Here is a 15,303-nt window from a genome sequence, read left to right as displayed (position 1 = left end):
TGGAAAGAAAAGACTGTTGTCGCTGATCTGATAGGCTCACAGACAAGATGTGAAGCAATACTGATGTGGCAAGGATGCACACATACACAAACACACAGAACATAAAAAGAGCACACCACAGAGCAGCTCTGGGGGTTTAGTGTGTGAAGGCCGGGACTAGTGTGCTCCCAAACACAAATCCCCACAGTGTGAACGTTAGGAAGATAAAAGTAAAGTCCCATCAACACCAGATTAAGGGGGCAGGTGTGACCCTATTTTCTAAAATCAAACTTTTATTTTGGAACTTTTAGACAACATGCTCACTTTTATTCAAGAGCGGGGAGAAAGGAAGACCAAAACAAAATGAGCGTTTGTCCTAAAAGCTGGATTTTCTAAATGACCGACACTACCCCCTGAATGAATAAATGAAAGAGCTAATTTTGTTTATTGTCATTATTATCTAATTAAAAAATCCAATTAGGGTGAATATTTCTTGTGTCAATTAACTGAGGCTTGACATTCTCGTAGATCCAAAGAACATGGTCTAAATTAGAGCCTGACAGCAGAACGCTGAGTGAAGAGCAGCTGTGATGAAACCATCCTGAGAACAGAGAAGCAGACCCTTTCACAACGTGAGCCGTTTTATTTTTGAACTTTCATTAGAAGTAATAAAGTTTGTAGCTGGTTTTAATGTGAAATAGGTTACACATCTTTAGACAAATACGTATAACTAACTAAATACTGTATTGCCACAATTCATCACTACCGGTAGTTTCAATAAAATAACTAAAACCTGCTTGTTGCCATTTAAAGTGTTCCAGTCAATGCTGTGTAACTCCCTGAACTTATAACTCTGTGCTTTTAACACAGAGTGAACAAAATGTTAATTTTAGAGAGCATGTAGCTGTTAGCATAAAGCACATTTCATTTGCCCAAACGCATGTTTGACTATCGCTACTTGTTTGATGTACGGATGTTAGTGTCTGTGTTCAATTTATCATTGTTGCATCCTGTCACTGGTCTGAACGAACGACAAGAGAGACAGACACAGGTATAACAAAACAGAAGGAAAAAAGACTAGACTCGAGCATTTTAAAGGCATATTTTACTATATTAAGGTTAGAAAAGTAACATTTCAGACTTAAGAGTCTGATCATTATGTTGTGAAAAATCTTTTGAAGGCACTGACTTCCTTAATATAGAGAAATCATTCAGTATTTTCTTTTGAACTGTATGAGCTGCTTCTTTCTCAAATGCTTTCTCTGGCCATAACTATTTTTAATTCACTTCATTTTTTTTATGCATTTGTCCAAAATAACTTTGCTGCAAAACTCCTTTTCTTAAGTAATAAGGATATTTGTCCCGTTTTAGTCTTAATTAATTTCATGAATTTCTAACAGATGTTTTAATTCCAGCTTTCATTTTAATATTGGTTTCTTTAATTAGTCATTGGAGTTCATTGTAAACTTATACTAGATAGTTTTTTTTCTATAATGTTGGAAATAAATTTAATAACTTTTATACATATTTATTATGAAATAATGATTAATTTTTGATGTGGTGGATCAGCTGGTAGAGCTGTTGCCTCTCAACGAGAAGGTTGCTGGATCAAATCCCAGCCTGGGACCTCTCTCGGTGGAGTTTGCATGTTCTCTCCGTGCATGTGTGGGTTTTCTCCGGGTACTCCAGTTTCCTCCCACAGATTCAAAACATGCATGTTAGGCTGATTGGTAACTCTAAATTGTCTCTAGGTGTGAGTGAGAGAGCAAATGATTGTTTGTCTCGTTGGTCTCTAAGTGTCCCTGTGATGGACTGGAGACCTGTCCAGGGTGTCCCCGGCCTCTTGCACAGTGATAGCTGGACATGGACACCAGTGACCCGAAAAGGAATAAGCAGGTAAAGATAATGGATGGATGTGTTGAAGCACAGATGCATAACCTGTGTCACAAACAGGTACCAACACACATTACAGGATGAGAGTACAGAATATCAATATCAACAAGGCACAGCAAATAAAATTCAGTTACAGATTACCAGGGGTGGAAGTAACGAATTACAAATACATTACAGCAATTAAGTTGATTTTTTTGGGGGTACTTGTACATTTATGAGTATTTCTTTCAAGTGTGTAATTTTACTCATACTTAAGTACAATTTAGATCATGCAATCTACTTCGCTACTTTTAAAATCAGAAGTCGCTACTGAATGCAGCTGCAATTTGAATTAATGTTCAAACCGTTCATCTGGATCTTTGTAACCAACAAGGCTCAGAGCGTGAACGCGCCGATTACCTATGATGTAAGCAAAGGACAACTCCGTAGAGTAGAGAGTCATTTATGGACCGAAGATTTGGAGAAAAAGCCAAAATGGAGACAGAGGACAACAACAGAGAAAATGACGAGGTAAAGGCTGAGGACGAGTGTCCGTGGTCGCACCTGGAGGAATTTTTCATGAACAGAGGACGAAAAGGAAACAGGTCCAGATGTAAACTTTGTTTGATCTCTACGGTGGCAGCAGCTTACAAGACTTCAGCATCTAATCTCAAAAAACATATTGCGGTATACGAGCTTTTACAGCTACCTGTATGATGTAGATTTTTTTATTGTTTGTATGTGCGGGTTATTAGTTTGGCTAAGGATGCAAAGATCTTAAATGTTGTCACTGCCATCAGTTTGCCTGGTACTAAAATAAGACGGAGCTGCTGCGCGTCTGAGAAATGTACTTTGAATGTAGCGATTATATACAGTAAATCAAACTGAATGACTTCTACTGCAACTCAATAAAACATGAGTTGGTTAAAAAGTAATTAATACCCTGAGTAGTTTTTGAGAAGATTATTGTGAAATCATTGTGGCAATAAGCAGTGATGTGTACTTTTACTTAAGTATTTTTTATATCACCAGTACTTTTACTTGCAATTGAGTACAGTTTAAGCAGTGTAACAGTACTTGCACTTGAGTACAAATTTTCAGTACTCTTTCCACCTCTGCTGATTACATGCCAATAATATAACTGGAAATGAAATGGACCCACACTGCCCTAAATAACTCATTTAGATCAGTAGCAGAAATGTTAAAGAACATGGAGTGTTGCGTCACCTTGACAAAAAAAATTAATAAAATAAAACAATTAAAACCCAATCATGCTCCCGTTTGGCTTCTTCTGCTCAGAACTTTTTAATTGAGCCTATTCTGCCTCCACATGATTTTATCACTGATTTTAGTTGATTTTATCACTGATTTTAGTTGATTTTATCACTGATTTTAGTTGATTTTATCACTGATTTTAGTTGCACTTTGTAGCACTTTGAGATTTTTGTTAATGAAAAGTGGGTTACAAATTAAATTCATTATTATTATTATTAATAACTTAGACAAGACGACAGTGAGTATGTCAGGTTGGCAGTTACAGAGCACAAAGCCTGCAATGCTTAAAAGTCCACGTGTCGTCAAACTGTTGTTCATGACGGATATTAAACACTTTTAATTTACAACACGAGAGGTAGAGTTGGCATAAAAATAAATAAAAATAAAAATTGCTTATGCAGATAGGTTCACATAGCAGAGCTGATGTCACTCCACCCCCATGAGCACTTGCCACACAGGTTTCTATAAGTAAAGATGTCTGCCTGTGTCTGTGGATGGGGGTGTTGAGGGGTGTAATGTGAACCAGGCTTCAAAATGGGTGTGGTCTGAACTAAATGAGGCAAAAACTAGACTGAGCGGGACATCCAGAGGAAGGAGCGCTGCAAGAATGAAAACAAGCAACAACAAGTTCGTTCACTGCAGACACTAACCCATATTCCTTCACATTCAGTCTAGTTTAAACTCATAAGACATTAGCTCTGATTGAAGAAGTCTTTCAGATGAAAGACAAAACGTTCCTATAATTTTTTTTTGTGTTTTTTGAAACCGTCCAGAGGACCAGACTTAATTTTTTTACACATTAGCTCTGTTGTTTCTGCAGCTTTAAGCTACATTTATATGGGAACTCATCGGTGCAGCAACTGGAGAACCTGAGCGCTAACAGTCACTGACGATTCAAAGATGGCCTCCATCATTAAAATATTGTGATGCTTTTGCTTTAAACTCTACATTTGGTTCATGCTAAATTATACTTTCCCAGCCTCTTCATTAAACCATCTGTAGCTAATATCAGTTTTAGATATAAAAGTTCTGTTTACAACTTATAAATGATTTTAGCATGCTTAAACTATCTGTTTAGCAGTTAATCATCAACAGGCAATGTTAAAAAGCAGAATTTAAATCTGGGAGGCCAGGCTGGTATTTATCTTTCTTCAAATATTTGCCCTGTTTCAACATAGCTGAGCTCTCTGTGCTGCACCAACCAGATAGACAGGCAACAGAAAGGGCCGTGCTCTGGGGTTAAGTCCAAGTTTAAACCCAGTGCACAAACGCATTGGTCTAAATAAATAAACTCTCCCACCAAAAGGTATATCACTCACATGTGCCTAGTACTGCGATCATGTTGTAGCTAAGTTACAAAGTTAACTTTTGTTTTTGGGATTACAAATATTTTCTTTCCTCTTTTTCTGTCTGCATTGACTCTATACCAGCATTCTTTAGTTTTGTCTGTGAGGCCAAGACCATGTGCATACGTGTGTGTTTTCTCTGTGCATGTGCAGCGCGTAAAACACAAGCTAAAAAGAGATAGAGAGTGGATGTTGGGGAAATGACTTGGTTTGGGTGTGACCTGCTCAGCTATGCACTGGTGATCATGTGAGACCTGTTCTAATTATATGCTTCTCAAGAAGGTCGATCCACTCTCATGGGCAAGAAGCCCGTGCACATGTCCAAGAGGGTGCATCGACGTGTGCGCAAGACTTGTAAAGGAGAGCAATACGGCTTCGTGTAACGCAAACCATCAGAGAGTTTGTCCCATTTCAGCTGTTTAATCTGTTTTAAAGTAAAGTAGGACAACCGATCTAGTCAGTGAATGTTTGTAGATCTGTGCAACTGGGACGCTGTAACAACGAATGGTTCTGTACATTTCCGTTTTAGGTCTCATCTGCTATCTATGCATTGACAAGAAATAAAGAATATTCAGTTTCTGATTTCCACTGTCCTTTATTTGCTTGTGTTGTTTCCGCTGTGGGGTTTTTAGAGCTCTGCTCTGCTTTTTATTACCAGAGAGGAAAAAAAAAAATGGAACAAGCTGTTAAAAAAAGCATCACCCATCTCCATTTATACACAAGACCCACTGAAAATCAGTCCAAACTACTAAATGAAGCCCTATGGGTCTTTCAAATAGCTACCAGACATCTCTTAACTATTTTCTGTTGGTGACCTCTACCTGGAAGAGGATGATGATCGAAACCCATCTTAATGTATCGGTATCCTTCGATCTGATGGTAAGAGCTCCACTTTTCTGTCAATATGCTTCAATGGCCGACAAGTGTAGTAGAACTGAGGGGATACTGACCTCCAAACATTTAGATGTTTCAAACTCAAGTTTTCATATCAGGTTTAGTTCAGCAGAATGATTCCAGATTCTTTCTTTTCTTGAGTACTGGCCCAACATGCCTGCTGCTATTTATAACGTTTTATTCCAGCGATTCATTTCTGGGAACACGTCAGCATTACCACAGCACAGTAAGATGGGAAAACAAATTACTTCCTGTAAATCATTAGAACATGCCTCATCAGAAACATTGCAAACTTATTGTGGCAATAAGTAGTGATGTGGTCGAAACTATGAAAGCTGCAAGGAAATGTACAGAAAATTTTGGAAACACATCATTCATTTCTATTAATTCACAAAAAGAGTTCGGGTGGGCTTCACTGTTTTTGTGTGTCCAGTTTTCTCTTTAAACATGGTATTTTGTAACTACTTAAACATCTTGTCTTTAATCCTAACCAACGTAAAGCACACAATGACCACAAGTCGCCAGTGTGCACGGGTAAAATAAAAACAGAAGGGGCAGCACATACAGCCAAACCTTTGTGTGCATGTGTGTGTCATTACTGGAAACTTTGGGTTGAAGATCTTGAGCTCTGACTGAAAGAGCAATTGTGAAGAGAGGATGACCAAAAAAAAGTAATGCCTACTTTTTTTTTGCTACTAGCTAAAAATTAAATATTACTGAATAGTTTCCAAAATTTACCCCCAACAGTGCTCAGAACCACAAACATGAACAGAGATACTCACACAAACCCCCCCCCGTGGCTGCCCTTAGGCTTGTGCACAGGAAGTGGTTTGAGTGAGAGCTCCATGGTGATGCTATCACCTCGCTCCTTTTTAGCCGTTAAAATCTATAGGAACCTGAGCACTTGTCAACTACTGGTAATTCATCTGCTTTATCCTAAAAGCTGCATAACTGCAATGCTCGTTCTTTCAAATTGTGTGCTGCAGAAACTCTAACTGTATTTATGTAGATTGCCATGTATCAGAAATAAGAAAATAAATAAAAACTGTGAACAATAAAACGGACAGTCAAACACGGATCAGATGTGGACTGTTTTAGAAATGTTTTATGCAAAATATCAGACTACCACTTCCTGAATTTCTGAAGATGCAACTCCCTCCTGGCTTTTGATCGCACTAGTCACATGACCAGAATAAGTAGGGCTAACCAAAGCACATGTTGTGGCCAGATGTAGCACTCTTCACATGCTATTTTCATTTAGCAACTTGCTTTAGTTCCTCAAACTGTCTTTGCTCCGTCTCCTACGTGTGATCTTTCTCACTGCCTGAGACACGACCTCGTTACTTCCTTCGCACCAATTTTTTTTCCCCTTACCTTTAGCGAGTCGAAGCATGCGATCACCCGCCCGTTGTCCACCTGGCAGCTTTTAGCTGGATGAGCAAACTTGCACTCCTGGTCGGAGCGCGAGCAGGTGCCCCTCTGAAACTCCCGGCATACTTCCAGTGTCAGCCACTTTGTGTCACGGATATGTGCTATGTTCATTGCCATGGCAACGCTTTAGCAAAAGTATCCCTCGAAGAGATGTGTTCAATTGTGAATTTAGTACTTATAGTGTTTTATTCCACAACTTCAGAGTCCTTTTTGATTATTTTTCTGTTGTTGTCGTTATTGTCTATGATATGATGAAATAGAACATAAAAAAAAAAACAAGTTTCAGTAGATTGAGAGAGCTCCTTTTGAAAAGTGAAATGTTGTAGGACAATGTTTGCTGTAGATGCTAATGAGTCATTTTCCTGATCAAACTCTTGTTACTTAATCCAGAAAAAAAAAACTTAACCAAACAAGTTGTCCGTTTTGTCTTGACGTGTCTTTCAACCTGTTTATTGCTTACTCTCATCTACAACAGAGAGCCCTCTGGTTAGGTGTGGTGAAGCAGGCAACCAAGGTGACAGTCTGGGTATAGTCTGCTTCAGAAAGGTTAAGGACACTGAGGACTGAGCGCAGGCTTCAAGGGTCAAAGGCGAAGGTGAAAGGCAAGGTGTGTGAGATGCTGTGTGGGCCCGGTGGTGTGCTGGGCTGCAGGGGTAAGGCTGGTCAGCTGGTGGTGAGCAGCAGCGGCCGTCCGGTGAGGAAAGCTGTGGCTGGGGCCCAGCTGGGTGCAGTGAATGGCGACGGTGGAGCGAGGACGTCTGGGTCGGAGCGTAGGCAGCGAGAAGGGTGTGGCTGCTGTCCTTTTATTCGTATTACTGTGGCAGCAAGCGAGCGAGCAAGGGGGGGAGGGTGGAGCTTCAGCTGTAGAAGCAGGTCAAAGCTGCAGCAGACATCAGGGAAGGCACTTCCTCTGTGAAGAGAGTGAGATAGAATGGGGAGAAAGACAGATTAGTCTAATGACTCATAAAAACACTAATGCTTTTATTTCCTTCTCTTGCATCTTTCAGAAGTTTCTTGTATGCTGCATCTTTTCAGTTGTGCAACTGCAACACTGCAGCTGTGGGAATGAGGAATATGTATAAATGTTAAAAATGCAGTGTGTCAGCTAAAACAAATAAAACTTTCACCCTGCCCTGTGCCCTAAACACACACATTGCACGCACACGCTCATCACACCACAGCACTCATACTCACACACAAAAACGCACAATGCTGCTATTCACAACTTTCCGCCTCTTCTGAGCGAAGCAGGAGAAAATCAGATCAAATCCTGTATCGCTTGCAGTCCAGTAAAGCAATGCTGGCCATTATTAATGCATTTAGAGGTGAAAGGAGGGAAGAGAGTGGAAAGCCAGGGGAAGTTGAGGCAGGGCATGAGGGAGAAGAGTTTAGTCATTTCCTTTCTTGTGAAGTCTTGCGAGAGTAGGGACCAATGAGAGCTAGCCTGAGTTGCAGCAACATTCTGGGCTGAGGGCCAGGTGAGGGCAGGGGAGGAGCTAACAGGAGGCTAACCTGCCTGCTGCTGGAGAAACACACGGGCTGAAATTATCACCCTGTTTCACAGTTCCACGGCTACTTGCTGTCTCATAAACACATAATAAATCAATCTGTCATCCAGAAATTCATAACAGATCCAGTTAAGTCTTCCTCGGAGAAAGTTTTGAAAGTCGAAAAAATGATGCAGAATTTACAATCACACGAAAGTGTCTATTATTATTATTATTATGATTTTGTTATGCCTCCAGTGTTATGTATTTTTAGTGCTGAGGGAATTGGCATGATTAGGCTCCCAGAGGCCAATTCTGCTCTTATCACACAGACGGCATGAGTCACCACACCCTTGTAGGGGTAATCGCTTTTCTCTGGAAGACATGTGCACCTTTAGCAGCTAGCTCCTGCTAACTGCACTGCACTGCAACACCGTGTTTCAGCAGCCTGCAGCAGCACAGCTGAAGCCGGTGTGTCCCAGCAACATGGATAGGTCATGTGTTTAGAGAGAAAGACAGAGAGGAAGTGCAGGAGTAAACTCTTTGTGTTCACCTTGAACGACCCTTAAAAGCGCACTACTGCTAGAGACGACCTTTGGAGCCGAAGCGCAAATGTATGCAAATGCTACAACTGTCCTACTCTGCACGTACCAGGGTACAGATACACATCAGTTGCAACGCTGTGTTTAGTAAAAACTATTTTCATTTCAGTGTTAGCCATTGTCAGAGTCTGACATTCTAATAAAGCTGCCATTTCATTTAATGAGAAGTAATGCTCCTTGTCAGTTTAATCGCCGTTTCATGTTGAAAACGTTTTTCGACTCAACGTCTTGTTCTGAAACATGCCATGCTTTTGTGTACACAACCAGGGGCATGTTTCTGTTCCCATGAACTCTGTTTACATCATTTCATCTTTAACCCTGTGAAAAGTCAGCCGTGCCTGATACTTGTGATTTATCCTGACATCCCTGGGACCTCTAGGTTTCAGATCGCATAAAGTTGACGCTACTTGTTTTGCTGCAGAACAGCTCCAGTCTGACTGGGCACACATTTTGTCACACAAGTACACGCTGCGGCTTTTACCGAACAACAGCCACAGCTGGACGCTATTAATGAGGTGAAACGGAGGCGTCTATTTAAAGATTTCCTTAAATGAAGGCGCCAGTGTTGGGACTTGACGAATGAAAAACTGATGCCCTCTGAAATCTGTTGCAATCAGTTTCCATGGTTTCTTTTAGAAAGTGGTGCATATCTGTGGCGGTGCAGTGTGGTAATGTGCCTGAGTGATGAGGGCTCTTTATGATTCATCATGTCTGGACAGGAACATCCGTGCTCCATTGATTTCTTCATCTGTGGTCTTCCCTGTTGCATGCCCCCTTACTCTAATCAGCTCCCATTTTACCAGTTGGTGCCCCTTTTTACTTTTTATTTTACTTACATTACTGAATGTTCAATCTAAACTCCTTTATTCAGCATTATACTCATCTTGTTTTTGACTTATTTGATCTTTAGGTTATCCATATGTGACTGTCTGGCGTACACCATCGTCCAGCATCCTCAGCAACACTCCCACAGCCTCCAAGGTCTTGCAAGCTGGTGCAAGGTCAATCACAGCAGAAGAAGGGACTGGCGAGCGAGAGCAAACCGGAGAGACTGCATGTATCCTATTGGCCTTTAGAACACGTGGTAGAAATCATGCCAGGTTGCCAAAAGAAGTCAACACATTGCCAACAGCTCACAGTCATGTGACACCAACAAATGACTTAACGGAATACGTGTTATCTGATATGAAAACCAAGTCTGTACACCTTTTTACTTTCTCTTGGTTCTGAGAGTTTATACAAATTTGCTTTCAGTGGCAAATGATCTTCCAGCAGCACAAAACCTTGCAAGTGATTTTGCTCAGAGCTAAACGATGAAGGTTTTCCGAGGACAAAGAGTTGTTTTGTTACGAAGACATGCCTCAACTTTTAAAAACGCTGCAGCTTTCCAAGTATAAGAAAACACAAGTGGGTGTTGCAGTAATAATGTTATTTCAATTGGGTGATAAAAAAAAGAAGGTGTGTTTCAAAGTTATGATAAGACTTCCTGAAAACAGAAAGAATGGCACAAGAGTGCCATAAGCAGAGATAAGAGTATGTTAAAGTTTGACACGTCAGGTTTAATTGGCGGGAAGCGAGTCTTTCACCAGTCTCAGTTTATCAATCTGTTTTATTTTACCTGCTTTTTGTTCAGGTTGTGAGGGAGCTGGTGCCCACCTCCAGAAGACACTGCGAGAGGTGGGGTACAAGGTCGCAAGTCCACTGCAGTGCCACATAGACAGAAACGAGACAACCAACCATTCAAGGTCTCACACAAAGAGACATTTTAGAGTTAATCTCAAAATATATATTTTACTATTTTATGGAAAGTGATTCAGCTTCTTACCCAATTTTTTTATGGTTTTATGGTCTTTCTCTTGCATGCAAAAAATTCTCCAAGTTCCAGAAAAATTGGTTTGGGAATGTTGGTGTCATACTGGAAATAAACAGACAAACCAGCAAATCCCACTGTTCACAGCTCTACTTATTACTAATACTGTACTTATTTTACTTTTGACTGCAGAGACAAATACATTACTGCTTTTCAATAAAAGGGAGTAGTTTCAGCATTTTGACTAAGGTGGAGTCAGGGTGACAGTTTGCTGATACAGACCATCATGGTGGACAAAGCAGATAGAAATGCACTCCTGGCCTTCCAGCTTGTAATGCAGAGTGCTCAGAAAATAACATGCTGATATTGTCCTCACACATACACTCTGGTGCATTTATTGATAAATTAATACTTGTATGTGTATATTTATTGGCTGTCTCTTGTGTCTCTTGATATATTTTAAAGTGTTACATGAATATGGAAACTATAAGCAGATAATACATTACGGCTATTTTAATGCATAATCATCTGAGCATTGTGAATTTCTTGCGACTCTTTTAATGTATTTTGGTTTTAATCCTAAGACTGTCCACATTGGATATATACTAAATAAAACATGAATTAAAATTAAAATAGAAAAAAATATATGTATATTTTTAACCATTAATTAAATAAATTTAAAATTGAAAGCCACAGTCCACAGAGCTCAATTAAGAAAAAAATATCTTATTTTGAGTTGACATTTTATCTACAGGTAGTCATTTTTAATTTTTTAATGTCGTTTTCATTGCCATAGCGCTATTAGCTCATCTCAACTTTAGTATTACTGACTTATTTGTCCTTCAATTATATAATTGGGCTCTGAAAGTGCAGCTTGAGCTAGGAATGCAAAACAAACAATGGCTATTGATTCCACTTAGAGCAAACCTCTAGGACAATGCGATCTCTTGTTTAGCATACACAGACAGAGTGATGCACGCGCACAAGCACACACAGGACAACACACTGACGACATGCAAAAATGCTAAACTTCGCAAAAACACAAACCTCCGTCTGTCCGAACACGAAGTATTCCTAGGATGTGACTATCTCCATCTGTGTGCAACACTGAACCTTTGTGTGCACATATTAGGTGCAAACATGTGATAAAATGAACATTGAGGATAATAAATGACCTAGATAGGGTAAATTACGAATGTAAGACATTTGCAACAGGTCATAACAAGTAAAGAAAGATCCAATCAATACAAGCAAAAGGAGCTAGAAAGAACACGTTTTAAACTTGTAGGTCTGCACACCAGATAGAGTATCAGCAAACTGAACATCTGCATAACATTCTGAAAAAGTTCATTAGAGGTAAACGTAATTGAATAAAAATTAAGTTCAATTCTTTTTAATCTAACGTGGAACCCAAGAACTGCTATTTATGCTCACAACTCTCGTGCACATTAAAACCACATTTAGGTCGTTTGTCTGTGTATAAAATGCTAATGTAAACACCTAAAGGGAAACATTACCTACTGCACTAGTTGTTAATAGTTTTTCAACGTATTAAGTGAGCCAATTCCACAAAAATGAGTCAGTGTGAATGCACACACACACCTACACCTGCAAGCTTTGACTAAATTGAGGCAGGTCTGTTCACAGTGATAAAAACAAAAGGTTAGATTTTTAGGTTACTTTAAAAGTGGTTTGAGAATCAGATATGATGGGTGCATTTGGTTTGTTTGTTTGTTTTAGCTTTTAGCTTAGCCTCTACTTTCTAGATGAGGAGTTTGAAGTTAATATGGTGCTGAAGTGAAGGAAAACAAACACCAGCTTATGTTGACGAGTGTATATCTGTGCATTTTCTTTAAGGAATATGGACTTGATGACAAACAGCTTCAAAATATTCTCGTGTTGCGCATTAGCGCTGCTGTGTAATCAAGTTAAAGGTTGCCACTGGCTTTAAAATACAATTTGTTCAGTCACAAGCCTGAACATTATCAAGCGTTGATAAGAGCAGAAACAGATGGGTATCATGTCAGGTTAAAGACTTAATTATTACAGGAGTAACAAAAAGCTGTGCTTCTGACAGCTGTTCAAGTCAATTAATATTAGCTTAGCAAGGACTTGTGTTAAGTGGGGGATGTTTTACTCAACCAAAGCTGTGAGAAACCAACACTCAGAAGGGATGAGATGTGGCCATAACATCACAGGAACGACCAAAGGATTCCTCACGTAATAAAGGCTTAACTTGTCAGTGCAGACTCAAGCATGCACGTAATCCTGTCTGTAGGGCAGATGTGAAATCAGGGGCAACACACATAAGCAGACAGCGCCACACTCCATATGTCTATACATCGACACAAAGAGATAATGTAATCTTCACCTGCTATAGTCACGCCGACCGAACCAAAAATGTGCACAGATGTTGGTTAGATAGCGATCCACAGTCCACCTGCAGCAGTTTGTTTATGAACTCCTCCATAGAACATACCACACATCTGTCTGCATTTTATCTATGTACATACAAGGGTTGTGTGTGCACTACTGTCTGAGCCACCATGAGCCCAACTCAGTCACAACAACAACATTCCTCACCATTGCCCCAACCACGGATACACCACCAAGAGGAAACCCAGAGAGGCGAGGAGGAGGGCAGAGATGGTGAGGAGAGAGACAAAGAGGTAAAAACGTGAAATGGAGGATAAAGGTCGCGTCTGTGGCCATCCTCCATCTTTCATACATCTGTTTATATTTGTCTTTAATTTAGCAGAGATGTATCTAGCTGTTGTTCAGTTTTGGACTCAGAAAGAGGAAGCGCTGGCTAAACACTTCCTTTTCTTTCAATAACTAATTTTGAGTTTGAGACATTTGTACAGTGCAAATGAACGGCAGCACTTCGGATATGTTTATATCAGATCGACTTGCTAAAACAGAAGGAAAAGTTTAACGAACAAAAGAATAAAACACCACGTGAAAAATCTCAAACCTTTGTCCAAAGTCAAAATAAAATATGACGCAACTTACTTTTATTCCCGTTTGAACATCAGCTTGTAAAAATCCCTCCATTTACTGGATTTCCTTCTTGTGTGCCTTCCCTTTTAAAACTTTCTTCCTCTTTTTGGTTACTCCCCCCTCTGTCAGATGCATGCAAACACTCGCTCAGCCAGACATATACACTAACACACACACACACACACTCCCACAGACAGAGTCAACCCCTTTAACACACTCTCCTCCTGCGACCCGAAATGCTTGGCAAGACTCTACTGTACTGAAATACTGCTCGCCATATAAGGTAGCAGTAGCTTCACATGACACGCACAATTTACATACACAGGGATGGGAGTTCGCCTCACACACATTATAAAAACACACACATGTAAAGCCATGCTTCCCACCTTTAGGCTGACGCAGCAAGAGGGGGGGGGGACGCTTGAGGAGATATTTTTATTTATTTTTTAACAATCCTGTGTTTACCGAGCCCCGCAGGATAACTCCCAACATGCCCAGTGTTGAGTCAGATAAAGGGAATGAAAGATGAGTGGGCGATCTATTGATCCTCTTCGCTGCTTCCTGGAAAAACCACGGCCCTCCAAACACACACTAGCAATTTCTTTTCTTGCTAACTAGCACTACCCTCAGGAAGAACTTATTGTGCGACTGCCTGCTTTGAGTCAAGAATGTGTTTATCAGTGTTTGTGTGATCGTATCAATGAGACAAGCTATGACAAATAGAAGTTACCCCTGTGGTCCTGAACACACACACACACACATATATATATATATATATAAATATACAGCAGACACTAAGGCAAAAAGTCTCCATATTTCTCTATCCACTGCATGGTCTCTTACTTTAAGAGAAGACAGAAGCTCAGACAGGAGGAAATGTCTAAACAGACTGAGACAGGGTGGACGGTTATTAACCAGGCTCTTACCTCTCACATAGCTCTCCAGTTAGTGTGCGTGGGCATCCGCGTGTCGACTGGCTCTGTATGTTTATGCGTGTGCTCAGACAGGCCGCGACAGCAGACCCTTAGGCACCAGCTGGACCATTCTCAGGCAGGCAGGCAGAACACAACAAGGCAGAGCGACTGGCAGAGGAGAGGCAAGCGAGGGAGCGCGTGAATCAGCAGCGAATGAGTAAAGGAGCTGTGCAGAGCAGAGCACCAACAGTGAGAGAGAGAGAGAGAGAGAGAGAGAGAGAGAGAGAGAGAGGAGGAGTGTGTGTGTGTTGCAGTGTTGGCTGTGTGCGCAAGTGTGTCCCCTCCCCAGCCTCTTAAAGTGTCTGAGCTGGGCTGTGTAGAGCTGTGCTGAGACGGGCTGGGCTGTGTCTTTACTGGTTCCCCAGCCTCTGGATCGTCTGTCTGCTGCAGGGAAGTGCTGCTCGCTGGGCGGCAGTAGCAACAGCTGTGGAGGAGGAGGGGGGAGAAAGAGAAGGAGGGAGCTGTGACTGCACTGAGCATACAGATCCTGCAGTTCCCTCTCCCTCCTTCTCATCTCTCTAAAAGATGATCACGCCCCCCTTAAAACAACACCAGGAAGCATGAGCTCAGTTACAGCACAACTACCCTCGTCTTTCCACAGTAGCTAAAAGCAAAGCGGAAAGGGGCGGGCAG

General features: G+C 40.8%; 1 protein-coding gene across 1 annotated transcript in view; it reads right to left on the bottom strand.

Moving 5' to 3' along the window:
* Positions 1-14,884, bottom strand: part of mbnl1 (muscleblind-like splicing regulator 1) — a 32,541-nt gene extending 17,657 nt beyond the window's left edge. The window contains exons 1-2 of the mRNA XM_037682281.1: positions 14,623-14,884; positions 6,741-7,707 (exon numbers count right to left, since the gene is read on the bottom strand). Coding sequence (XP_037538209.1) covers positions 6,741-6,914 — 174 coding nt within the window. The 5' untranslated portion in view covers positions 6,915-7,707; positions 14,623-14,884. The remainder of the gene's footprint in view (positions 1-6,740; positions 7,708-14,622) is intronic.
* Between the last annotated feature and the right edge of the window lie 419 nt (positions 14,885-15,303).

This window comes from Nematolebias whitei, chromosome 9 (genome assembly GCF_014905685.2).
Source record: "Nematolebias whitei isolate Nwh7 chromosome 9, NemWhi1, whole genome shotgun sequence".
Classification (NCBI taxonomy): domain Eukaryota; kingdom Metazoa; phylum Chordata; class Actinopteri; order Cyprinodontiformes; family Rivulidae; genus Nematolebias; species Nematolebias whitei.
Note: the sequence above shows the minus strand (reverse complement) of the source record. Positions and strands in the feature narration are given on the sequence as shown.